Raw genomic sequence first — 26,699 nt, 5'->3', positions numbered from 1 at the left:
CATTGGATTTCACATTGAGTCGTCCTGACAAAATGTAAATTTCGCTCTGCCATCACCATTGGTAAAGAGTGCGACCGCCATCTGCCACTGCTTTCCGTTGTGTGAAGTTATTTCCAGGGCCTGACAGAGTAAATAAAACACACTGCTCATCAACCTTGCTAGAAAAATAGCCATGATGTGGATGGTCCTGTTTGTCAGGCTAATAAACCTCTGATAAAAATGAGTAATAGAAATTCATTTTTCATGCAAACAAATGCTTTGAGCTAATAGCTAAGGTAACGTATGAAATGTACAGCAACTACACAGTAGTCGTGAAACACTATTGATATGTGTAAAAACTAGTTGTGTTCAGAGTAATAGTCAAAGAAAAATGCAATATATTTCTATTAAATAATCAAGTTGTTGCGTACGTGTGTATAATAACTCTACCGCTGTAATAAAGAAATCAGCCATAATTCAATTTTGGTTCAGTTTTGACGGGACAACTCATTGTCTATGAGAATGTGACTACAATATTCTAGCTCTGAGCCTGAGAGGGAGAATGTGAATGTAGTGAATGTAAATAGGTGCCTCTGATGATTCACAGAACAGGTTCATTTGAATGGCAAATTCTGCGGCACTCGCTGTGAATGTTATCTTTTGACTTTTACGGGCTGCTGAGTCTCATCCATGTTTGGTTGACCTCGTACTTAATGCATTTTTTTAGGTTACACAATTGTCATTGTATCAGGTTTTGACATCTTGACCCTCAATGCTGGTGTCCATTTTATAAATATGAATAAATCTGTGTGTTTCAGACACTTGTAAGATCCGTAAATGTGTAAATAGTGGAACGTTGAAAAGTGCTGTCCATCATGTATAATGCTGATGCTAAAATAAACATGTCTTCAGGTCCATTTCATTGGACATGATAGGCTTATATATGCAAATTAAATAGAGTTACATTTTATAAAGGAGTCATGAAGTGACTCACAAATGAGGCTTCACGAAGCTCCGTTTACTCAATTTGCATGTTCTAGTGATGGGTTGATGAGGTGTCATGACACATGACCTGATGTCCTGATGTTTGGACTTCATTTAATGAAACCTCACACCATTTCTAAACCAGGAGCACAGTGGCCTCTGAAAACTAGGACACTATTTCATCAATCTTGCAATACTGTTTCATGATACCTCATCTACCTATCAGTACTTCAACCTCATTAAGTGTCATCGATACATCACATTGCAATGACCAACATGTACGTTTCAGTTTTTTGTTAGTCTCGGAACATTGTTTTGCTTGTTGATCATATGTAATGCCACATTGTTGAACGATGAAGAATTGGATGCTGACCAGCGTGGACTCTGGGGGACATCTAATGCACCCAAAAGGCCCATTTATGCTCAACGTTACGCACAGATCTGGGTACGGACGGAGCCTTCTGTCCATGCTCTGCGTTCATTTCCTCCATATTTCAGCAGGTTTCCACAAAGCAGTACCATCAGAAACCGTGGGGGGATGTTACGACCAGATATAAAGCTCGAATGAGACAAGAAGAAGACATAACAATGGCGGAAATTTTAACGGCTTCACAGACCACTGCCTACCTCTTTTGTGCAAGAGGTACATTTTCAATACTTCTTCCACAGTCACCACGTTTGTTTTGGAATTTTTCTGTTGTTATAAACTATTGACTCCGGCCTTTGCCCCCTGGTGTATAGACTGGTGAACAGCAATGCAAAGAACACATGGAAGCATGTGTTCAGTGACGGTAAGACTGTGTACAATGATGCGTTAACACGGGTACTATTTTGTACGTAAAGCATAAATGGGGCTTTATCTGCTACAGGGTGAGGATTGACCCATGAGACCAGGACTCGATTCAAAGTTGAACAAAACATTGATTTATAACATGTATAATGCTTACACCTGGAATTGTTATTACACACCAAAGTCGTGTAACTGTTGAACCATGTAAAATGCACACAGGTTTGAGGGAGCTGCTTAGTTTTGATTCGAACCCCTGTGAAGAAATCCCCAGTAATACGAACAATTTAAGAGGAATTAGAACATTTTTTTTACAGCAACTGTCACAGAGAAGCGGACATCAACGGACAAGACAACAAATTGAAACATCCAAAAAGATGTCGGAGGTTGATGGAGCTTTAAGAGACGCCACTGGATGCTGCAAATTGAAACATTAGATTTGTCTGGGGAAGCTGCTGATATTCGAATGTGGCCTAAATTCTGCAAATCTGATCTTTGGCAAAGACAAAGCAGAGAGTGCACATGATGTTAAAGGGGCACGCCACATTTAATGAGTTTTAAAGTGCTTTGTCGCACACTGCAGTTTCACACAGACGTAAATTACATTTCATGATGACCTCTCGACACAATTTGGGTGCTATTCAAGTTAAGATGAGTATATTTGAAATTCATATTTGCCATTAAATACTTAACTACCAGTGTTCCTGCCTCAAGTGTTTAAGTGCTGCAGTAGGGTCTATATAGTTGAGATCTTTGTGATCAAACACATGTCTAATATTGTGGGATTTAATATGGCTTCTTGAAGGATACTTCCACACTACCACGATACCATCACTGAGAATATCTAGAGTGCTTTGTTTAGCTTTTATATTTTTGAAGTGACCACTAATGGCGTCGCTTTGGTATACCACAAGTCAATTACAATGAGTGGATAGCTAAAGTGAAAATACCTTTTTTTATTTTTTTCAAATAACCCTGAGTAGAAATGGGTTGGCAGTGTTTGGAAGGGATGCTACTTAAAGTATGGAACAACATCGCAGTGTGGGTGTGTCCTAAGAATAATGGGACAAAACCGCTACAACAGTTTATCAATGACAAGGTTTTTTAATACGTGTCGGCAGTAAATACTGAGGCTTTTTACTACCAATATATATATATCTCATGTTAGTAAGTGATCATATAGTGTTCCTCTGGAGGGAGTGGTCTTTGTCCTCAGCGACAGAGGTCCGCGTGCAAACAAAGCATCAACAGCGTCCAGGATTTCCACACGAAGTAAAAGCGATGCAGCGGTTAATGTTCAGCAGTCCGTTTCATTCCTCACTGTCCTCCTCGTCCCCCTTGGTGCCTTTACTCCACCGCTGGAAACAGTGGACCGTGGAGGCAAGAAAGAAGCTCGTCATAATGGCCACCACCGACACAGATATGCCAGAGAAGATTATGATTAACAGGTCCGTCAGGGTCAGTGTTGCCTGGCATTCGCGGAAGCTGTCCTTGGAGAGCTGGGTCAGGGACACCCGTCTGCCGTCCATGGGAAGCGAACACTCCATTCCTTCCACTCCTGCATCAAAACCAGAGGAGACAGATTTAGTGGATGAGTGAAAATGGCCTGTGACGTCCGGCGTATTTATGGACCCATCCAGTCTGTCCACTTGGCTGCCATTCTGACTTGACATAATAGATCAAGCCCTGTGTTTTATGATGCTCAGCTTGTCCATCAGATGAAGTGACTTTGTCGTAAACTGGTGAGGGCATCTATTGTGGGCCGCACAACGGTAGATGAGCTCCTTCATTTCATATGGAACAGTCATTGAAGACGCAGCTCTGACTTGGCTAAAGCTTCAATGTTACTCATGACATTGGAATCGCAAGTCCATCCAAATGTTGCGACAATTCTTTAGCAAATTTAGTGTGAATGCGCTAAAAGAAAATTTCTGTTTCCATTTGGTACAGTCCATAGACATGTCTAATTCAACGATAACACCACATCATTGACTTACTCCAAGTTACCAAAATCTCGGAAACCCAATTTATGCTCCCTTTACGGAGTAAACTCTACCCGTCTGTTTCAAATGTTAACACCAATGATGTTGGGCTTTAAAATGCTAGCACATTAGTGCATTTATATATATATATATAAATATATAGACCAACGCAAGAGGATGACAGGAAATCCAACACTGTACACACAGTAGTTTGACTCAGGTTCAAACTCCTTTCCCTCTTTGCATGGTCATTGGATTCAACAGGATTGTGTTGCAGCAACAGTGCAGTGAAGAGTGGAGGTTGATTTAATAACTGAGAGGTCGAGCAAAAGTCTTTTGCTTATCAGGTGAAGTTCCACAGTGTGTACAGAACGCCCACCCACAGCACGACAGCAGCTTCACCACAGACTCTTTTGTATGAAGAGGTTATATCTTCGGTGCGGAGAGGTCCTTTTTTTAGACCCTGGTTTATTTATTATGAGAAATATGTTTCGAGATCTGTTTGTGTCGACCGAATTGGGCAAAAAACTTTTCCTTCACTGTGTAACTTGCACAATTATCAGATTTCTGGTGAACATACACAACATGACAATAAAAAAAAAACTCAGTGTCAATAGTGTCAAGAAACGTTTTTGTGTTAACTGACTGACAATATTTCTGTTGCTTTAAACTGGGAATCAGTTTGCATCTGCAACCTCAAATATTCAAGCTCCTTACAAATGAAATCGACCTGGAGATCAGAAGCAACGGTTCCACCTCATAATAAAGAGCATCTATTTGGTGAAGGAGAGCGTCACCCGACAAGACACACTATCTTGACTATTTCTCCCAAATGTCCGGTCGGGTTGAATATAAAAGATGTGGTCTCCTTAGGATTAGTAAGTTTTTGTCTGTCTTGTGTTATCAGAACTATTGATTTCTACAGTGGCAAACCAAAATTCATGATCCACAGCTTCCTCCTGAACTAGTTTGTTGACATGAAGAATCACGTGACACCCAGGACAGGACGCGTGTAGACAGAGAACCACCCATACATGCATACAAAAATGAAAACACAAATTCTAAGTCATCATTTAACCTTGGTTATTACACTGTAAGGGGCCACACGGCGACCTAGTGGTTAGCACTTCCACCAAAACGGTTGTGAGTTCGATGGCTGGGTCGGACCTCCTTCCTGCATGTTCTCCGGGTACTCCGGTTTCCTCCCATTGCGTATCAGTTGCTGTTTAAAGACCCTCAAATGGTTGTGTGTTTCAGTCCCGGTGTCTTCCTGGTGGAGAGCCAAGTAAGGGCTTATAAATAGCAATTGACATCCAATATAATCCAATGTACGGCGATCCACCCAAGCCCCTCCAACCCTCCACCCCCCTGGACTCCCGCACTCTGGCTATTTTTATTGCCCACACAGCTCGGTCGCTGAGTGTCATGGCTTCGAAGCAAAACCTCCTTTTGTCACACCACATGGTCTCAAACACCACAAACAATTGTTTGTGTCCTCAATGAAATGTGAGCTCAAGCTCAAGAGATTAGTTTCGCCAACTTTTATCGAGCAGTTCGTGCCAAAGTCACTCTTTCCATCATCTGACATCACATGATATCGACAGGCAAAGAAAGGTTTACCACCACTTTTAACATCTATATTTCACCACCAGGAGAGAGTGAAGAAAAAAAAGAGGAGAATGTGAAGAGTGTACATTTGTGCAGCATCAGCAGAAAATACACGCCTCCGTTAAGCGACTCTTCCACTTCCCACATATAAGGGCCAACTGTCCTCATTTTCTATGCCAAACATTGCTACTGTGTGTGTGTTTGAGAGGATAGCTGCCGGAGGACACGTTAAAGGTTCAAAACAGAACTCAGAATTGCACTATAATATCTATTTATGATTTTAATTTGGCTCTGATTAGTTGCAGCTCTGACTGAATGGATGTCGAGTGAGAAGTCGTACCGTAATTTTTGGACTATAGAGCGCACCGGAATATTAGCTGCACGCACTAAATAGGAAAAAGGCAAACAGATCTTGTTCATACATAAGTATGAATGTGTGGTGGTCTATAAGCCTCAGGTGCAGTGGTGCTGTCTGCACCGTAAAAAGGTCAGTGGTGCACCCGGCTTGAAAATGCATGAGGATCACTTCTGAATTAGTGCTGAAATGGGGTCCAGCGCCACCTCCAGGAACAAGAGCAGACTGCAGTGCATCGTGCGTTCTGCTGAGAAGGAGATCGGTTGCAGCCTGCCACCTCTTCAGGACCTGTATGTCTCGTACAGGTTGGATCAGAGTCGACCCTTCGTACCGTGGACATGGACTGTTTGTTCCTCTTCCCTCTGGCAGGAGGCTACGGTCCATCCAGACCAGAGCCTCCCATCACAGGAACAGCTTCTTCCCCTCGGCCGTCAGACTGCTGAATTTGTGATCAACCTTTTTTATTTTATTTTATTTTATTTTATTTTATTCCAAAACACTTTCCTAGTTAGTGGGATCCCCACTGACCATGGCAATAAATTCTGATCCTGATTCTGATTCTGACGTGCACATGAAACAAACTTGGCAATGTTCTCAACTTGAAGCTAAAGAAGCGCCTTTCAGTTTAATGGTTTGATGTGATGAGGCTCATGACACTCTTTATATAGTAGCTGCAATGTTGTACAAGCAACATTGATCAGACCTTGAGAAAAAAGTAGCGGCTTGTACTGTAAGTCCTGTCTTCCCTCAAGTAAAGAGGTAGGATTCCCGCTCTCCTGAATTGGCTTGATACATGTATTCTACATGTTTTTCGACATGACTTTTAAGTATTTCAATTCATTATAAGAAGAATTGCTCCAACTCTGGTATTCTTTTTTTCTGATGTTGCATCCATAAACGTCAGTTTCATTTTTTGCCAAGGCTCGTCTTATTCTCACCACAAACAAACCCTGTAAACCCTGGTTATTTTCAATAGCATGAAGAATTCCGTTGCTCATAAACGCACCATCTGCGCGCATCCGAGGTACGTGGATCAGCGCTTCAGCTAATGGGAACTGTGCATTTATTATACAATATTAATATTATTAATTGTGCCACTAATAAAGAAGTCAGCTAAGTCAAGCGTAGTTGCTGACCCAGAATTCTGCTTTTGTGTTAGACTCCTCTGTCATACATTTCTTGGATATAACTTGTTGGATTCTTGGTAGTCATTCTCACGAGTGAACGAACACGCGGCGGTACACGAGAGAGAGAAACAAAGCATACTGGACCTATAACGTTCATGCTCCCTCAGAACATTAAGTATAGAAGAAACTGTGACTACTAACATTCCTCATTTATTTTTGCCTGAACAAGTAGCGCCGATAGCTTGATCTACGGTGGCCTGAAATGGACATAAAGGAAAGCTGGATTCATCAGAAAAATTGGTCTAAAAACTGTGATATTTCACCTCAAACATAATAAGCCTGTGTTGCAGATGCTTTATAGCAGATTAATCTAAAGTAAAATCCACTCGACAAAAAAGTTATCCCTGTGTGCTAATCCAAACCAATCTGGAACTCTGGATTTTCTCAGTGACATCTGTTTGTATTCTTCGGAGCGCCCACAAGCTTGATGACAAGTGGTACTCAGCCATATAAACATTCATCTAGGGAGGTATAAAGGGTGTGTTCATAAACATCCATGCAAAACAAACCTTCAAGAGCGACAGATGATCTATTCTATGGTTATTGAGTCAGTACAAGGACTGCATGTCAAAGAAAGGCATCACCTCCAATACCTGTTTTTTGCCCTTGAGACAGGACGGTCTGGTTCTGCCCGTCCTGCCAGAATCAACCAGCTGCGCACTCGTCTCCTCCTGGTTTCATCACGATACTTAACTGAAACCCAGAGTATTTTGGAGTCAGATTAATGCTTGAAGATTGTGCAGCCCTCTGAAACGCCTGCATTAGCCAAGTCACAAGGAGATATCTGAAGTGACGCGCCACTGTGGCGTTCAAGATTACACTATAAGAAGCTCAGACGCATTAATGTGACCGATAATGTGAAGCCCGAGTGAACAGCTGTGTGATTTTGCCAAAAGCGCTGTTACAAAACAGCCCATAATGACTTTTCCTGCTCTTCCTTCCTTCAGCGAGCGGTGCAAGTCATCATCCCAGTGAAATAGAAAATAGGTTTTCACAGCTTTTGCTAAGACTGAAGGCAGATTCCTATGTGTATTGAGAATAATGGTAGTATCTGCCAATCATGCCCAGTGTTTAACTGGTTACCTACAAAATTAGAAGGTGCTATTCTTCGTTCTTGTGACTTGACACCGACATGTAAAGTTATCCAGTGAGATTTCACAGCCTGAAGAGGCTCCTGGGACATCATCTGCATAACAGCAGTAAAAAACAGTCAACGTTCTGAAAACAAAATCCAGCACACCAAAAGATATCAGGTGAGTTTGGTTGGACCAAAACACCTCAGGCGTCCACAGTAGCAGTTATTTCCAACTCTGATTTCCTCCGCTCTCTAACACAGAGCATACTACTCATTTGAAAAAGTCATGATGTATTCAAGAAGACAAAAAAAAAATCATAAATCTCATATTTATTCACTTACAAACCTCAGTGATTCTTATTACTGAGCAACGAAATGCACTTGAAAATTAAAAGCCATCCGTGATTCAAAACTAACTGGGAAATTACAGTTAAAACTTGACGTAAAAAAAAAAAAAATCATCACTAAATCATCTTGGTAATTCCATTAACCTGTTACTGACGGTATACAGGAAGAAACACAAGCACAAAAACACTATTATTTAATGGGTTTCAGTAGCAGACTCCTCCTCAACAGGCTGAGACGCCCATCTGTTTACACCAGACAGATGCTAGTGCATTTATTTTTTTACGTAACAAATGTGCTCCTAATCATCACCACCATTTATGCAATACGGTTTCACAACTGGCTTTTTTTTCTGTTTTCCTGGGAAGTAACAGGCTAGTTAAATGTCAGGAAGATGACTCGGGTTCAGTGGCAGCACTGACTTATCTTTGCTGTTCATTTGATCAGATATATGGTAGAAGATGAAGTGCTTTTGGACAATGTGACAGCGGTATATTCAAGACAATAAATTCATTTACCAATAGTTATGAGAGCATAGACCCCTTCCTTTTGTAATTGATTTATTTACTGTGAAGGTTAAAAAATGTTTTGTTCGGCCTGAGGTGCTTCCATTACCTGGAGTCACACATCTTCAATACTCCTCCTCTCCCAAGTATATAAATAAAAATAAAAAAATCCACCATAAATTGGTTTCTACAATTTAAAAGAATGATGCAAATGTGATTATTAGTTAACATGTATAGTTGCAATTTCTAAAAACATCGTGTAGACATTTATGTATCTCACTTTATTTCCAGGAAATGATGATCGAGATTACATTTTAATCGGGAGTCTAATTCTCTGCCCCCTCCGGTCAGTCCATGGGACCAAAGAAAATGCCCTGGATCACAGATATGGTGTACCTAAATTTAAATTATAAATAATGTTGTGAGCTTCCAATATATTTGTTGCGTAATTTACAGTTTATTTGCTTGTGAAAACACGTAATTATTTGGAAAAACTCAAATGTATGACGTCTCAGCAGAATCTAAGGCAGATTCTAAAGGTACTAAACTATGAAAAGTAGAAGCTAGCAAACATTAGCTGACATTGTTTAGTATTTACCGCGTCCCTGTAGCGCTTGTTCCGTCTGGTGGCTCGTACTCGACCGACTACCGAGTGAGAGTGTCTTGTCCGCACTTTGTTTGCCTGTTCATTTTTGTATTCTTCCGTGATTTGTCTCATGCTCTACGCCAGCTCCTGTCGCCAGATGGTTGCTTCGCACTCCGTGACGGAAAACTCTTCCAAGATCTCTCGTTCCATTCCCTGACTTTTCTAAATCCTGTGCGCACTCGAATTCCCATTCAGCCGCTCCCTTAGTTCCTCGTTCTTCCTCGCTCCGTTTCTGTCTCTCCCCTTCGCTATTCAGCCCGTGTGTGAGCAGTTTCCAGTCTCACTTTTCACCTCTCTTCAACATATTTCAACACATTTCCTTGTGTGTGTGTGTTCTTCCACCACAGAGCGCTTTCTGTTTGAGCCTTGTGAGCTTAACTCCAAGGGTGTTTTGTGTTCTCCTAGTTATTCAGGCTTGAATTCTAATTCGCCTCTCTTGTGTTTCAGATTCCTCCCCAGTCCCTGCGTGTAGTTCCCGGCCCGCATTCTGGTTCCGGCGCTTTTTGTTCTCATTTCTCCTTGACAGAGAGCCAGCGACCAGCGTTGTAATTCACTTCTGCATATCACACAAAACCTAAATGCCAGTCGAAAAGCAGTGCTCTCGCAGCATTAGATTCATCATACATCTTCTGTGAGATCTATGGCATTTCCTTTTTGTTTTACGATCATTTCCAGTATGATGGAACAGTTTAATTTGCACTGCGCACCCGAGGCAGGACTCGCTTCCTCTTCCTCTGAGATGCATCAACAAAACATGTTCAGCCTCAAGACCACATGAGATGAAGTTACGACGCTGTCCGAATCTTCCCCCACAACACAGGCTACCACACGCAGCACAAATCAGCAACGTCAGTTGATGGATTACAGGCGGGAATGCAGCCGGCCACTCGGATCATCTATCCACTGTCTTTTGCAGTGAGTGATCTTTGGAGCAGTGACAGACCAATAGTAGACGCCCTCAACAGCACACTGTCTCCTTAGATTGATCTCTGCGTCACAGTCTAGAAAGGATTCACCAGGACTACTGTCTGTGTCAGATGCCACTGGTGCAAACGTCCAGACACTTGCTGCCTCAGTTGTAATGACTCACTTAACTGCTCCCCAAAGATGTGCGACATCATCATGAAGTGATTGAAGTATGATTCAGCGACGACAATGGAAGGGATGAGCCACGCCGTGGTGCTACTTTATCCAGATATAAAAAGTGGGTTGAAAACGAAATCATGTCACGTTAGCCTGTGGGTGAGTTACTCTGCCTGACACACTCACTTAGCTTGAATGGGTGATATTCCTACCTTGTCTAGGGGAAATCTGCAAGGCATATTCTCCAAATACAAAATGCAAAGCTTTTTTTAGCACGAGGCAATTTAATATCGTACAATCAAATATATCGACAATGAAAAATGGCAGTAATGGATTTTGTACAAGTGACAGAAAATAAATGGTAGTGACGGTGTCGTGTGTCATCCGAGTCATGGCCAGTCATCCATGTTATCGATTCTCTCTCCAGTGACAATGAAGGGCAGTGAATCTCCACAGGTCACTCTGTAGAAGAAGCCGCAATGACACTAGGGACCAACAAATCACGTTCATTTTTACGGAGTGTATGAGTCAACTCTTAAGGAAGGTTATGAAACTAAACACAACGCACCCGTCTGTTTTTCACTTCTATCGCTTTTATTTAATTATTCCATTTATTTATTGTGAGAGGCCCTTTATTTTCTTTATCTTTAATTTGTGATCCCAACAACACCAATTCGTCCTTTCATGTTTTTCACTGTGGGAGCAGTATTAGCTAAACCTTGTCTGAATGAAAACCCATTTGATTCCCATCTGGTCTTTCTTTTCCGTTTTCCAAAATTGCTCTTTAAACACAAAGACGATTTCAAAAAGCAGACATTGGGGGTGGAGGCAGGACTACACCCTGGATAGGTGGCCAGTCCATCACAGCGCACACACGCACACCTATGGGCAACTTTAGAGTGTCCAGTTAACCTAGTGAGCATGTCTTTGGACTGTGAGAGGAAACCAGAGAACCCGGAGAAAACCGACCCGCACACAGGGAGAACATGCAAACTGCAGAAAGGTACCTGCAACCTTCTTGCTGCAACGCAAGAGTGCTCACCACTTGGCCGCTGTGTGACTCTGACATAAGTGGACAATACACTGTAAATACACAAACATAAACAGTGGTACCTCGGTTTTCGAACGTCCCGGAATTCGAACAAAAAATTTGAGGTTTTTTGCTTCGGATTTCGAAGGAAAATCCAGAACTCAAACGCTCCCAAAAAAAGCCAGAAAAACCATAGCGTGCACGGACCGATCAGCTGACCCACAACGCACTTTGTTATTGTGTATAACGCAGCCTCTGTATGCAGACGTGTCCCGTTAGCTACATTTACTGACTGTTTGTTCTTCATATTGAGGTGTAAAACCTTTCCTGTCTCCACACTGGACCGTGGTAGAGTGTCACAGGGGAGGTGCTCGTTCCTCCGAGGCTGGAGCGCTCACTCCAGGGTTTAATGTCCTGTTGTGGGCTGGAGCTGGGACAGGGATGAGGCGAGTCTGGGACAGAGCGTGACTTGGTTTATGACTTTGTCACAGCCAAACTGCACAGAAGCGCACATTCAGAGCTGGACACGCACCGGGCACCTCTTCACTTCTGGAGAGACGTCACTCACTCGGCAACCCCTCCCACATGCAGCGGCCACACACATAGAGGAACAGCGCACCTGCAGCAGACACTCTACATTCACTCCTACAAAAGACTGTTTTAAGGCTTGGAACGCATTATTTCTTTTTCCATTCATTGTAATGGGAAAAATCGATTCAGATTTCAAACAAATCGCTCCTCGAACGGCCGTCTGGAACGGATTGTGGTCGAGAACCGAGGTACCACTGTACAACCATGGTCACCACTTTGACCAAATGTCTGTGGGAAATTATGATGTGCATTTTTATTGTTATTAATTTTAATAATATATATAAATAGCGCAATTGCAATATTAATCAAATCAGACAAAGAATCTCAATATAAACCGGAATCGTGATAAAAATCGAATGAGCACCCAAGCATTGGGAAAATATTAAATCAGTCCAAATGACCTAGCATCTAGTAAATCATTCCCCCAAATGATTCCCTCCACACGAAACAATCTTTGGTGCCAATATAAAAACAAAGCAAACAACTTTATCACTTTTTATTTTGAAGCTGAGCCTAACAGATTGTCCTCCTTTACTTCTGTCCTTGCAGGAGCTGAAGCCATCCCACTGTGAAACTCAGTCCACCTTTTCACGCACTGCCAGCACTCGATCTTGCTCTTGTTCCAACTTTAAATAAACATGAAATTAGGCCAAGACAAAAGCAGCCATCAGCATGTGCTGAATGAAACCGATATTTTCTCATCATACAAACAGTCGGAGCGAAGATAGCAAGCAATGCAGCGCAGGACAGCACGAGTTCACAGTGGTCAGTGGCGTCATGTTCAGAGGTAACTGGTCTCTGTGGAGCAACTCGATAGTCTGTGAAGGAAAATTCAGACCCTGACCGCGTCATATGAACTGCTACAGTGTAGTGAAACTGTCCAGGTCATGTCGAGTGTTGATAGCATCGACATAGCAGGCCTCTGCCTCTGTCTCTCATGGGAGGCGGCTGGATTCTTTGGTGAAGGCGTCTCTGGCTCCAGTTACTTCAGCCAATGTGAAGCTGTGTCACTCTGAATTATACATGGCCTTTGTTCATCCTTAACCCAAGAGCACTGAAGACGTCGGGATCATGTTCACTGATCCCTTAAGTCAACTGCTGAGGAACCTGATTGGTGACTAGTAAACTTCTATTCAGGATTTCCCGATTCCCTTATAGGTGGTCGATATCCCGACATAAACCACAGCCGAAGCAGCTTTAAAGCTCTGTCACGCTGTGATGCCTTTGAACAACCTACAGTCACATGGAAGGAAAAGCGATTTAAACAGCCTCCTTCCAAAGCGACCGGATGTGATCACATTTGTGCAAACCGAAACCGAAAAGTGTGCTGCCTCGTGAGGTCGGAATCACAGGAGAAACCAGGACGTGACAAATGGAATGGGAATTGTGTCTGCAGGCTGCGCTGAGGGAGCTGCTGAAATGCGTTATTGTGGTTGATACATTCTCCGGACAGCTATTTGTTCATGAAAATATATGCTATTTCTAGGGGTGGGATTCGATTAAAAAAATGTATCTAGTTAATTCGAGAATTTGAGATTAATAAATCTCAATTAATAACAGTTTAATGGTATCAGAATATTTGCCACAAGCCACATTTTTCTTGAATGAATGTGGTATATTCCTGAATCAAATGATGGACCTACACATACATTTAAACAACAAAATATTGTTTATTTTGCATCAGTTTGACAATAGCACAATAAATCACGATGGTGTCTATATTCAAGTTTTTATATCACCTAATTTAAACTAAAGCTCTTTTAATGTCTTGAAAATATTTGTAGAAGAATTTCAATTTTATAATAATTTCAAGTACATTCAGAGTAGTGGAAACTCTGAAAAACATCCCTGAACAAATCAAACAGAAGCTTTTGTTTGCTTTTGTTCAGGGATTCCTCCATGTTTGTTGTTGTTGTTATCATCCTCGCTGCCACGTGTCTTGTGCATCAGTGTCATCAGTGTATGTAATACATGGATTTTTGCTGGCTCGATGCTGCCTGGGTCATGCTGCCAAAATATTGAGCCATTGGTCACATCAAAGCAGTGAAATCACAGGCGTTTTGTTTACCTTAAAACGCTCTAAATTTTTCCCATCTCTTTGAGGATCTGAGATGAGAGACAGCACTGTCTCAGTGATGGAGTCAGTACTTAGACACTCAGGCGAAAACAGCACATTTTAAGCGCTTTAATGTCAGTAAAAGATATGCGCAGTTCATGATTCAAGTTCAGAACATTGCCACGTTTGTTTCATAAATCAGTCTCGATGCTTGGACCCTGTTTTCAAAAGTTTAGAAGTGATGCATTTTTAATCCAGGTGCACAACTGACCTTAACGCGGTGCAGACAGCACCACTGCGCCTATAGACCGGTGCAGCTTATGCATGAACAAGATCTATTTTCCTTCTTAAATTTAGTGGGTGTGGCTAATATTGTGGCGCACTCTATGGTCTGGAATTTAATTATTTTATTAATATTATTAATTATTATTGAATTATTTTTTCTGGAGTTTAAAAGATTTAAAAGTTGAAATAGTAGTTTAAAATGAACTGTAGCAGCATTTAATAAAGAGGAAGAGACGAAACATCTTTGGATGATGGCTCCTTAAGGTTTAGGACAAAAGACGAGGGAATGAAATGACATCGTCTGTTTAAGGCTTTACAACAAATCCTCGCTCCCATCATGGCGTAATATATTGATGTCTTGCGTGTCCCATGTCCCACATAGGTGTTTCAATGGACTAATAGAACGTTATCCATGTAGCATTCAAGGCAAGGGCAGGGTGTGGAGGTGCGCAGGGGAAGAAAAAAAAAAGCCTTTTATGCTGAGTCGGGTGATCGCGGGTGGTCAGTTGCTATTTATGACCCTTTACATGGCTCTCTTCCTTAGTGATGATACTGAAAGTCACCATGACTAAACCACACAAGACACAAGTGATTTGAAGGGCTTTGACAAGAATGAATGGAGCACCAACCCATAGCCTACCCAACCCGCTGCCAATGCGTTAACATGCGACGCTGGCGGCGGCATTTGGCGTCAGTATAAAACGCAAAAGGCAACTTTACTACGTCAACATGCCGTGGGAGTGACGATGGATTGCAACATTAACATAGCTGTTTTCACTTTACACATGTTGGGATGAAGCTTAAACAGAAAAAAATCTGAATAAAAACATATACAGTGTATAGAAAGAAAAAAAAACCCATTACAACCAGAAAAAAGTGTAAACTTAATATAATATTTCATGTAACTGTAACCAAGGCTTGGTCTAAGATGTGCACACGCGCAAATGCGCACAGCTAATATGATCTCAGCGCAGAAAAATGTCTACGCAGCGCAACAAATATGAATATAATGAATATATATGAATATTAATTACTGGGCTGCTGACATCGCTACATACACAATGGGGCGAACAGCAACAAGAAGAGCTGCTATAGTTTTGACAATTCAGGACAGCTGCTACCATCAGTTGTGGAATTGTGGCGAAGACTGTTTTCTGAAAGTAACATGTTGCCAAAGTGCTTTTGTAGCTTAGTTATTATCCACTGTTGGAATAAAAACATATTGTCCCAGGTTTTAACCAGAAGAAGATTAAATAATGGGGGTTACAGCACAGCCTTGTGAGCAATAACTTCTGTCTAAATATAACAAGCTGTCCAGGTGTTTCCCTGAAATCGTCTTAATCCAGTAAAGAAGCATTCATCATTTGCATCCAAATCCCTGAATACCAGCTGCAGACGCGGAAGATCAACAGCCCAAACACGACTGGCTCGATAACACATGTTAATGACAATAAATGAGTCCAGAGTGCAGGGATGGATCAAAACTCAGGCGCGATTTAAAGGGCAATACTTATCTGCGTAACTGAGTTTCCCTTTGCTAAGGACTCTAATATCAAGATGAAACACCCACAGTGGTGACGGCCTTTGCAGCCGATGCTCATTGCGCTCGTTCATTTCACCTCATTCACTAATGTCTGCCCATCTGTCACTGTGGCGTCACTTCCAACACGGCGACACGCGCTTGTGAGGGCTTCAGCTCTCATGGTAATTGCTCAGCAGAGCAGTTTGTGCGTGTTGGAATTAGTTCATGTGCTGACTTTGTTCTGATTCTCACCAGAGTGAGCAGTCAAAACAACCTATCACAGCAATTGGCGCAGTATTTCCTGCTTCAGTTCGGAAATGTTGATGTGAAAGGTTATTGACGCTTCAGTGTGATTCTTCATGGAACCATATTGGCCATTCACACTTCCACTTTTTCCTGCTTGTCCACGGTTCAGTCATGGATGAAGCGCAAAAGAGACTTCCCTGGAAACCTGTATATCCTCTGATGTGATACCTCTGGCATGTCCTGACTCTGTCCCGGTGCAAGCCTACAATGATTCCACGGCCACCTCAACTACCGTGGAGCTATTTACACCCTACGATACTTTTGACCTTCAGTTGCAACCCTAAAGTGTATGACCAAAACTTAGCATAAAAATGTAGTTCCTTCATGAAGATGTTGATCCAGAGCTCAACCCCTCCGATCTACAAGTGAATGTGTTCAATATGATGCTTTAGTTACACGTTTGCACATTTTATATTAAGTCTACCGATAGCAATATTTAATATTTTCATGATTTTCAATGCCTTTGTTATAACAAATGGATTCACCTTATTCATGTGTTATGATTTTCTCAACATCTGCAGACGCTGACTACATCACGAGAATGCCAAGAGTGAGCAAAGTAGTTATCAAAGCGAAGGGTGGCTGTGCAGAAGAATTTAAAATATAAAACATGTTACGAGAAATTCCACACTTCTCTGTTGACTACACAATTCCACAAGTGCACATTCATAGTTTTGATACATCTACAATGTAAGCAGCTGTGGAAATGAAGAAAACACATGAAAGGTGTGCCCAACTTTAGGCCTGTACTGTGTTTGTGTATATATATATATATATATATATATATATATATATATATATAGTGACATGAAAAAGTATTTGCCCTCAGAAAGGGGGCATATCACCCACACAAATAATTTTAATATCACTCAGAGAAACTCAAAACTATTTTTTTTTTTTATTAAAGGCAAAAAAATCCAAACCTATCTGACTTTATGTGAAAAAGTAACTTGTGATAATTAGTGATGAGTCTTTCACATCGCTCTGGAGGAATCTCAGCGCACACTTCCTTGCTGAATCGTTTCAACTCCACCATTTTGGAGCGTTTTCTAGCAAGAACTGCCCATTTAAGGCCACACAACAGCATTTCAATAGGCTTTAAAGACTTGGCCACTTGTTTTGTTGTTTTTTAGCCATTCAGAGGAGGACTTACTGGTGTGTTTCAGATCATTGTCCTGCTGCATGATCCAATAGTTTGAGGGCACAAACTCATGGCTGGACGTTGTCCTTCCGGATCTTCTGGTAGACAGCAGAATTCATTCTTCCGTCAAAGTTGGCAGTGTTTTTTTTTCATCAGTCATCAAGATGGTTTTTGGCAAAAGTGAGACAAGCCGTTTCAGTCGTGTTCTCTGCTGACAGCAGGGGTTTTTGCCTGGGAACTCTGCCATGGATCCCATTTTTGGCCAGTGTCTTTCTGGTGGTAGAGTCATGAACACTAACCTAACTGAACCTGCAGTTCTTCTGATGTTCTTTTGCGCCCTCCTGAATGACTAGTTGTCGCACTCTTGGAGTTATTTTAGTCGGTCCACCACCACTCCTGGGAAGGTTTGCCACTGCTCCCATTTTTCTACATTTGTGACATATAGTGCTGAAGTGGTTCGCTAGAGCCTTGAAAATGGCTTTGTCACCTTTTCCAGAATGATGGATTTCAATCCCCTTTTGTCTCATTTCTAACTGAATTTCTTTGGATCATGGCATGATGCGTTGGTTCTTGAGATCTTGTAGCTACTTTTCACACAGAGCCAGATAGGATTGTATTTTTTTTTTTTGTCTCTCGGACTCTCTGTGGTTGAAATATATTGTGCTGCAGCCACCAAGACAGTCATTGTGGTGTTGACTTCGAAGACAAGATTGATGCACATAAGGCTCTAGTGGCAGAATCAGATTGCCATCCACCAGTTTAACAAGTTTAAAGGCGGATGCTTTATAGCATGTGTCATACATTGCTTTCATTAATTTGCAGAGGCCAGAAAATGTAATGCGGTTGAGGGGGACATATAGATTTTTCCTTTCTGCATCCCTGCATCTTCGGTGTCTACCCTGTGCATCCTGAGAATACAGCCTGTCACGACACTGAACACAAACCAAGTTCCACTCTGTTGGAACCACAAGCTCAATAAAGACCTTTGACAATTGACACCAAAGTATGACTTCACTGCTGACTCCTGATATCACAAATGTTGTCTGCTTGAAAAAGAAGATGGCATTTTTAACCTACCAATGTCAACCCAAATTTATACATCTGGCCAGAAAATACCTTGAAATAATTCCCCAGTTTAAGTGGCTGAAGAGTTTTGTTCTTCCGCGGTGTGGAGGGCTACAATTCCAAGACTCAAATGCATGTGTTTTGCCAACACATACTTCATGGTGTGCATTAAGAATGACTGCATGTAGCTCTTCCTTCACCTATCTCCTTGGTCACACCTGTCCTACTCACCTCCGTGAATCTCAATTTTCCCACTTTAATTTCCCCAGTGCTTCCATTTCTCAGCATATTCCCTGTCTCTCATCTCCATGTGTGTTGCTTTATGAAGGACATTCTTGCTCCCTTTACATACGAAATTGTACCAGCCTGTTTCGAACAATGTTACCGTCACTGACCGCATGTTTCCGTGCATTCTCTGTTAGTATTGCTGTCCATCAATATGTCCACCAGAGGGAGCAGCCCATGTTTTTGACCACAGCAAACTCCAAAATAAACATGGCGTATGTAGAAGAAGTGTTGACAATGAACCTCTTGCTCAAAAGTGGAGGCAGTGGTGGGTGAGGCTGTTGAATTTCCACCATTGTTTTGTCTTGTTCGTGTCTTATTAGTGCTACGTATGATTCGTAACAGCAACACTGTTCCCCACAGTTTCTGGTGGCCATTCTTCTCCCTCTATTCACGTTGAGGTTTCATTCCACTGACTGCATCTGTCGTCTCAAAAGAATGCTTATTATATATCACACTTTTGTGGCCATTAAGGCCAACTTCAGCCCTCAGCCTTACATCAATAATTTGTCAGCTTGAATCACAAAAAAACTATATTAATTGTGCTTTTTTTCTGTTTATTTTACACCAATGCCCAAGCTAGCAGTCATGTGAGGCTGAAATGTCAGATCTTTTTATTTTTACACCATCAACTCCCACACACATGCACGCCCCGACTACATAGCTGCTGTTTTTGTCCCATGTTGTTAAGAACAGCAACAAAAATGTGCTCTGCGTTCTTTAGAAAGTGTGAAGAGCCTCTCAATAGCTACTTCTCCGTGTTACTACCCCTCTGGCTGGCATATCCACAGATTATCACATCTAAGGGTCATGGTTAGTCTATGTTGATCCTGGATTAGTTTGCATGCACATGTAGCCTCTCTTTCTCTCTTTCTCTCTCTCACACACAAACACACCAAAACATCAGTGCTGTTACTTAACTCAACCCTCCAGATACAAAAACAGTGGCAGACGAGTCCAAACAATGCAGCCTAAAAATCCACTCACTATAGACGTAGCTATAGCAAATGTCCGCTCTTACATAAGCAGGGAAGCGATATGGCTCAAATGTTTAAAGATGAATGCAGTCATAACAAGGGCTGGATTCAAACTAACAACCCAGTTCGATTATTTAACACTCATCTCATGTTACACACTGAAATGTTGTAAGCTGTGGGGGTGGAGGAAGACAGAGACTGAATTAGAACACGAATGAGGGAGGGGGTACCGTCTTGAAAAAAGAAAAACAAAATAGATCCAATGAGCTTCATAGTATGACGGTGCAATTTGAAGATTCGATCATGTGGACTGATGTAAATGAAACAACTGTTCAGCACTACAGTATTGTCGACATGTCTTGACTGATTGCTCCCTGTACACCTTTAGATTCTTACAAATAAAGTTTCCAGAGCTACCCTGATGAAAATTTATTTAAATTTTAAATGCAAGTATCAAATATAGCTTTAACCTTAACCAGCGATTTTGCGTTCTTTTTGAGGTTGTTCTGAAAGACACGGCACGGTAGACACAGTAAATACAGCGCATTTTTATAAGGCCACTGGGCTGCCTTTATCTTACTTCTCTACAGCTAAACTAGCAACTTGTCAAGGGGGAGTTGAAGACAAGGCAAGAGACTTGTCTTGTGATTTGAGCTTCACTTACCATTTGGAAGTTTGTGGCTATTCTCCAACATCCACGCAAACAGGTTGGCAAAGTTGCAGTTGCACACCCAAGGGTTCCCCTCGAGCCTTACTACCCGCAGGGAGGGCAGCTGATTCAGTGCCCCCACCTTTAGTGTAGACAGTGCATTACACTCAAGCTCCAATTCTCTTAGAGAGGTGAGGCCCGAGAACGCATCCTCACTCACCATACTGAGAAATGGATTGTTGCCAAGGCGCAGCTTGATTAGACTCCGGGACTCCCCAAACGTCCCTTTGGGGATTTCAGTCAAATTGTTGCTGCCCAAGTCCAGAAACACCAGTCTAGAAGAGGTGCTGAGGGTCCCTGGTTCAATGTGGGACAGGGAGTTGTTTCGGAGGTCGAGGTATACCAAGTCACTGTAGAGGACAAGGAAGTCCGAAGGGATGCGGGGTATCCAATTGTCCGACAGCAAGAGCCTACGAACATCCAAAGGGATCTCATCGGGTAAACGGGTGAGCCCACGGCCACTGCAATCTACGGTGTGAGGATCCGGGCACAAGCAGGTTGATGGACAATTTTCCCCCCAGGTCCATATTTCAGAGGTCAGCAAGACGAGGATAAGCTGGAGCCAGTAAACACATGGCAACATGGTCATGGGGGTGAAAGAATTTGGGGGCAAAGAGGCTTTGGGTAAGGGCTACCAGGGCAGGTGGGTGGAGGTGGAAAACGAAAGGTCAGAGGGCAGGAAACCAGGGCGAGGAAGAGGAAGGGGTTAAGAGAGGTCAGTCACGATCAATTCTTCACAAGGGACATCCTGCTCTTGACAAGCCAGAAATTGAGAAGGATTTTTGGGATTGTGAGGCTGCGGAAGGGCAGCAAAAGCAGAGTCTTCAGCGGATCATGTAGCGCTGATGGGAACGAATGCGTTCTCTGAATGAGCAGAGGTCAGAAGTAAGCAGCGGTAAAGTCAGCAGCAAGGGTAGGGAAGCAGACACAAGCAAGCACAGGCTGAGGAGATCCCGCTGAGAGGGAGAAGGGGGTCGCCTTTGTCCGTCACGCTACCCCACAGTCGATCCGGCAGCAGTGACAGACAAAGACAATAAGGTCCATGACACAAAAAGGATATATAATTGTGATTCAAGCATGGCAAGCCGAGAGCAGAGTGGCTACATCCCTCCATTAGTCCCAGGATTCCGTGTTGAGCAGCCTGACAGTCTGAAATGAGAGAGCGAGAGAAGCCCACGGAACATCGCTCAAGTGTGCGGTAAGGTTATCCCCCCTCTTCTTTATTATTGCCTTGCTCAGCTTCTCAAGCGCCTGGCAACATGCGGTGAGGAGAAAACACGCTCAGTGTTTCACCATCCGGAGCTGAATTGAGGTCGTGTTGCAGTGCAGAGAAAATCCATATATCCAAGCTGGAGCATCGTGCATGCAGATCGCAGTGCTGAGCAGCACGTAGCCATGCCAGTCCAATGTCTGCCTGAGAATCCAGCACAATTCATCTCGTGCCCTCTCTCCTCTCCTTTCCAGGGAGGCGTGCCTGAACCATGCTGTCAACACATGATGTCACTTCCTCGAGTGCTGAGGAATTACAAAAACATTGAGTCAAAAAAAAAAAAAAAACCTTATTGAAGGGTACTTTTCAATCATTCATATATATATATATATATATATATATATATATATATATATATATATAAAACAAAAGTGTAATATACAATAAGCATTTTTTTGAGATGACAGATGCAGTCAGTGGAATGAAATCTCAACGTGAATAGAAAGAAAAGTTTGAATTTACTGTATGTACTGTATATATTTACTATATATATAATTGAATTTTTTATATATACATATATGTATATATATGTGTAAATATATATATATATAAAACAAAAGTGTAATATATAATAAGCATTCTTTTGAGATGACAGATGGAGTCAGTGGAATGAAATCTCAACGTGAATAGAAGGAAGAGAATGAATTTAAGAATTACAACATTAAAAAAGTTAGTCACATCTTACGGTGAAAGAGCAATATAAACATTTCATCTAAAGCTGCACGCAAGGAGCGTGATTGACGACAGAGCTTTTTTTTCTTGACTAGTAGACAACAAAAGACAGGTATGAAATAAAAAGCGATGGAACAGAGAACAAGCACGTCATACACAGTGGTTGGACTAAACTAAGCTAAACTCATTCATGATCCGCTCTCAAACCACGAGGTATGGCGTGTTTGACATAGAATAATAGAGAATCAACGCTCTGCGGTGCTAAAATTGCAACCGTTGTGGGTCGTCTTCACAGTCCTTATAAAATGAGGACCAAAGAGCAGCTTTTAGTACCATGATAATCTGAAATGAAATTGCAGTGAAATGTTTGACACCATCAGATTCAGAGGTGCTCATGCAGATAATATTTAATCTGTCATGGACTACTGTCAATTGTGTGTAAATAACTGGAGGTGTAGAAGTTGAGCCACAACCGCCACGACTCTATCTCAAGCCATTTTAAACAAACACTACAGTTCCATGTAAACACAGCAACTGTTTGGGCGTCAGCTCTTGCGGGATGTGGTGAGCACTGGTAGAAATTTCAGTTTAGATTCTATTAGACAGTTTGTTTTGAAGGCCTTAAAATGGGATTTGCTCCAACAGGTAATGCAATTAGATCAAGGTTGTTTCCGAGTCTGACTGGCGGATCAAGGGGAGAGTAAAATTACACCGCCAAGTCTGTTGCTGGGCAAATCAATTGTCCGAGTCAGCTAATGTATTCACATGATCCACATTCACTGCCGTTTTTTTTCCTGTCCTCGTTCAATTCTCAGCCGTCGACTCTGCCAAAGGGACAGTGACTTTTTTAATCCAAAGAGATTTGGTTACAATCTGCATATATTAGAGACAGCAGGTGAATTATTCATATCACTCCACATCACCATGAGTGATGTGGAATAAAAACAATCTTGCGTGATACAAGTCACATGACATGCCTGCTCCTATCTGTAAAAACACCAGGGAAGTCTGTTAAACTGACTGGGAAGGCTCCTGTAAGAACATGTTTGCAGCTAATAGCAGATCACTCTGCAGCCTTTGAACATGAAAAGGAATCTCAGCACAACCAAGTCCTGAGAGAGAGATTTATTTAAAGAGTTTCTGAGTCATTGCTGAGTCAGGGAGAGTTATTATTTCCACCAAAACACTCCTCTGTTGAGATTAAAATCACTCATGAAAAAAGCATTACCCTGACATCCTTCACAGCCTCTGATGTTCCAGCGCACCTGCCAGGTTCCAGTGTGTGTAATTTACCAGGCGAATGATGGTTCTTTATGGTGCATCAGGGTTAATATCAATAATAAAGCAGGGCAACATCGTGATTTGGTGTTACTGAACTGTGGTATGAAAAAAGCTTTGCTGAAGGTGATGCAGCATACGATTTCATCCTTCAATGTTCTCGCCAGAGATGTGAGAGATGAGTTTGAAATCTTGATCAAAACTGAACAAAAACTCATGTCTTGCTCTGACGACGATTTAAATCAGGGCCAAATTTGGAATTGGAACACAAATAATTTTGTTTTATCATCTTAACATAATCATAAAACATGATCTGTTATGCTATTTTTTTATTTCTAAATTTCTAACCTGTCACTTACACACTTCCATTCCAAGTTCTCAAATACTAGGCAAGTCTATGGGCCATTTAGTTCATCAATTTTTTTGTTATTCAGCAGCATTATTATGATCATTATTATTATTATAAAGAATCGTGACAATATTAAATATCAAATTTTCTGCCCAGAATCTATTTTCTCCCATGTTACGATGGCGGCTAGATGCAACATAATATCCGTTTCCTGTCACAATGAATAATGTCTGTTCATGTAGCACATGTAGCGCAGTTCCAGTCGGTCGTGAAGGAGACGGACCCGCGATGACCGCTGCATCTTACAGATTTATTTCTCATAAATAAAAGTTAGCGGTTTGTGGTTTCAGATCAGTAAATGTTCAAACTCCGCCCTTTGCTTCACTCTGAAACATGCAAGTCAAAATTAAGTTTTATAATCTGGGTCCATCGGTCTTGCAGCTACTTCTGCCTCCTGCTGGATCCTGCCTCTCCTCACTGGCTGCATTGCATTTCTAATGTTGAATGATAGATGCTTCTAGCGTTGCCTCTGCAAGTGTAAGCTGGACAGTGTTGTGTATATTGCCATCTGTGATTACAGTTTTTGCTGTTTCACTCCGGGCTTCCCTCATAAACAAATAAACATGGGATGGGGGGGTGGGACCGGAGACCAAGCTTTAGGACAGCTTGCAATTACACTCATTTACCTGTGGCGCCGCCAAAAGCAAATACAGTGGTACATTGGTTCTCAACCACAATCCGTTCCAGACGGCTGTTTCGAGAAGCGATTTGTTCAAAATCTGAATCGATTTTTCCCATTACAATGAATGGAAAAAGAAATAATGCGCTCCAAGCCTTAAAATAGTCTTTTGTAGGAGTGAATGTAGAGTGTCTGCTGCAGGTGCGCTGTTCCTCTATGTATGTGGCCGCTGCATGTGGGAGGGGTTGCCGAGTGAGTGACGTCTCTCCAGAAGTGAAGAGGTGCCCGGTGCGTGTCCAGCTCTGAATGTGCGCTTCTGTGCAGTTTGGCTGTGACAAAGTCATAAACCAAGTCACGCTCTGTCCCAGACTCGCCTCATCCCTGTCCCAGCTCCAGCCCACAACAGGACATCAAACCCTGGAGTGAGCGCTCCAGCCTCGGAGGTGTGGAGAGCGAGTACCTCCCCTGTGACACTCGAGACAGGAAAGGTTTTACACCTCAATATGAAGAAAAAACAGTCAGTAAATGGAGCTAACGGGACACGTCTGCATACAGAGGCTGCGTTATACGCAATAACAAAGTGCGTTGTGGGTCAGCTGATCGGTCCGCGCACGTTATGTTTTTTCTGGCTTGAAATTTTCGTGCAGACTCCGATTTGTTCGAAGTCCGGGACGTTCCAAAACCAAGGTACCACTGTACTCTCAAACGACGCACAGCACTTTTAAGTCACTTAGCTAGAAAGGCCAGACAAATGGGAAGTGTGAACTAGCAAAAGCCTCTTTTGTGGGAGTTTTATGTGTGCAATCTCTGCTACAGTAGTGGCTGCTCAGTTTAGCTCTGGGGATTGTAGTTACTGGAATAACACCATCTATGTGATGGATTGTTGTTTGAGCTGTAAAACGGCTGGGAAAGTAGTTGGATATTGGTTATTAAATGCAGCTCCCACAGCGCCTCTCTCCCGCTGCATCTGCACATTGGTCTGTGATAACACTGGCTCTCAACACTGAAGCAATTGAGTGCTCAAAATAATACTGTCAGAACCTGTTCTGAGTCCTTGTTATTGCAGATCAACTGCTTTGTACATTTATAAAGACTGAATAAGACTCCTTATAAATAGATATTTATTTGTATAATGTCCTTATTTTTGTCGTATTAATTTACGTACCGTTACTTTATGTACATCTTTATGTTCAATGTCTTTCGTGCTTGCATCAGTAACAAGGTGAATTTCCCCAACATACATTGATCTACCTTGTATAATCTACCTTCACCAGTCAGACTAACTATCAGTTATGACCGGGTAAAATATTTTAAGACAATCATTAAAATTACAACTGATGGTCCTTAATTTTTACAGCAAAACATGAGCTACTCTTTGCAAAAGGAATGTAGCCATATCTATACTAGCAATAATTATCATTTTAATTTTACCTGGGACACAGATTTTAAGCAAAACTTGAATCATTTCCGGCGTATGTGTGATGTTATCCGCTGTCTTTCATAGTTCAATAAATGCATTCATCCATGAACATTTTTTCATATTATATGTGTTTGGAGGTGACTCATTTCCATGCAACATCTCTGTAAAAACACATCTTACAGAGGACAGGAGATTATAACTATCCCGTTTCTGTCTGTTATACATTAAATAACTGTTTTGTTGTCACTTTTTTCCCAACAAAACAATATATTTTTCTTTATTGCATAGTTATAATGCTTTACTGTATATTGAATGAATATTGGATTGGCCTCATTTATACAGTACTTGATGCTTAGATCTGCTCCAGCACATGCTGTTAAGGCATATTGTCAGTAATGCAGGAAACTCGACTCAAGTGCTTGACTCACACAGAAGGTCAAGGACAAACAGGTCTTTATTCCAGGCAAGGTTCGGTACCTGGGTGATAAAACCAGTGTCCAAGGTGTAGGCAAAAAAACTGGCAAGGT

General features: G+C 41.9%; 1 protein-coding gene across 2 annotated transcripts; it reads right to left on the bottom strand.

Annotated features, from left to right (window-relative positions):
* Positions 1 to 712: 712 nt before the first annotated feature.
* On the bottom strand, positions 713 to 21,962 carry lrrc38b (leucine rich repeat containing 38b). 2 transcript variants are annotated; one of them, XM_053868830.1, is made up of 3 exons: positions 20,665 to 21,962; positions 20,460 to 20,586; positions 713 to 3,308 (listed from the first exon to the last, which is right to left on the bottom strand). In XM_053868830.1, exons 1-3 carry the CDS (start codon positions 21,091 to 21,093, stop codon positions 3,061 to 3,063), a joined length of 804 nt encoding a protein of 267 aa, XP_053724805.1. In that variant the 5' UTR covers positions 21,094 to 21,962; the 3' UTR covers positions 713 to 3,060. The 2 variants fall into 2 exon arrangements, with proteins under 2 accessions (XP_053724805.1, XP_053724804.1); XM_053868829.1 differs by having other exon boundaries at positions 20,460 to 21,962.
* Between the last annotated feature and the right edge of the window lie 4,737 nt (positions 21,963 to 26,699).

This window comes from Synchiropus splendidus, chromosome 6, assembly GCF_027744825.2.
Source record: "Synchiropus splendidus isolate RoL2022-P1 chromosome 6, RoL_Sspl_1.0, whole genome shotgun sequence".
Classification (NCBI taxonomy): domain Eukaryota; kingdom Metazoa; phylum Chordata; class Actinopteri; order Syngnathiformes; family Callionymidae; genus Synchiropus; species Synchiropus splendidus.
Note: the sequence above shows the minus strand (reverse complement) of the source record. Positions and strands in the feature narration are given on the sequence as shown.

Excerpts from the sequence above, each read along its gene's own strand:
- lrrc38b (XM_053868829.1), bottom strand. The coding sequence starts at position 21,093 with ATGACCATGTTGCCATGTGTTTACTGGCTCCAGCTTATCCTCGTCTTG. Across the intron at positions 3,309-20,459 it reads TAGCCACAAACTTCCAAATG|GAGTGGAAGGAATGGAGTGT; the intron begins GTAAGTGAAGCT and ends GTTTTGATGCAG.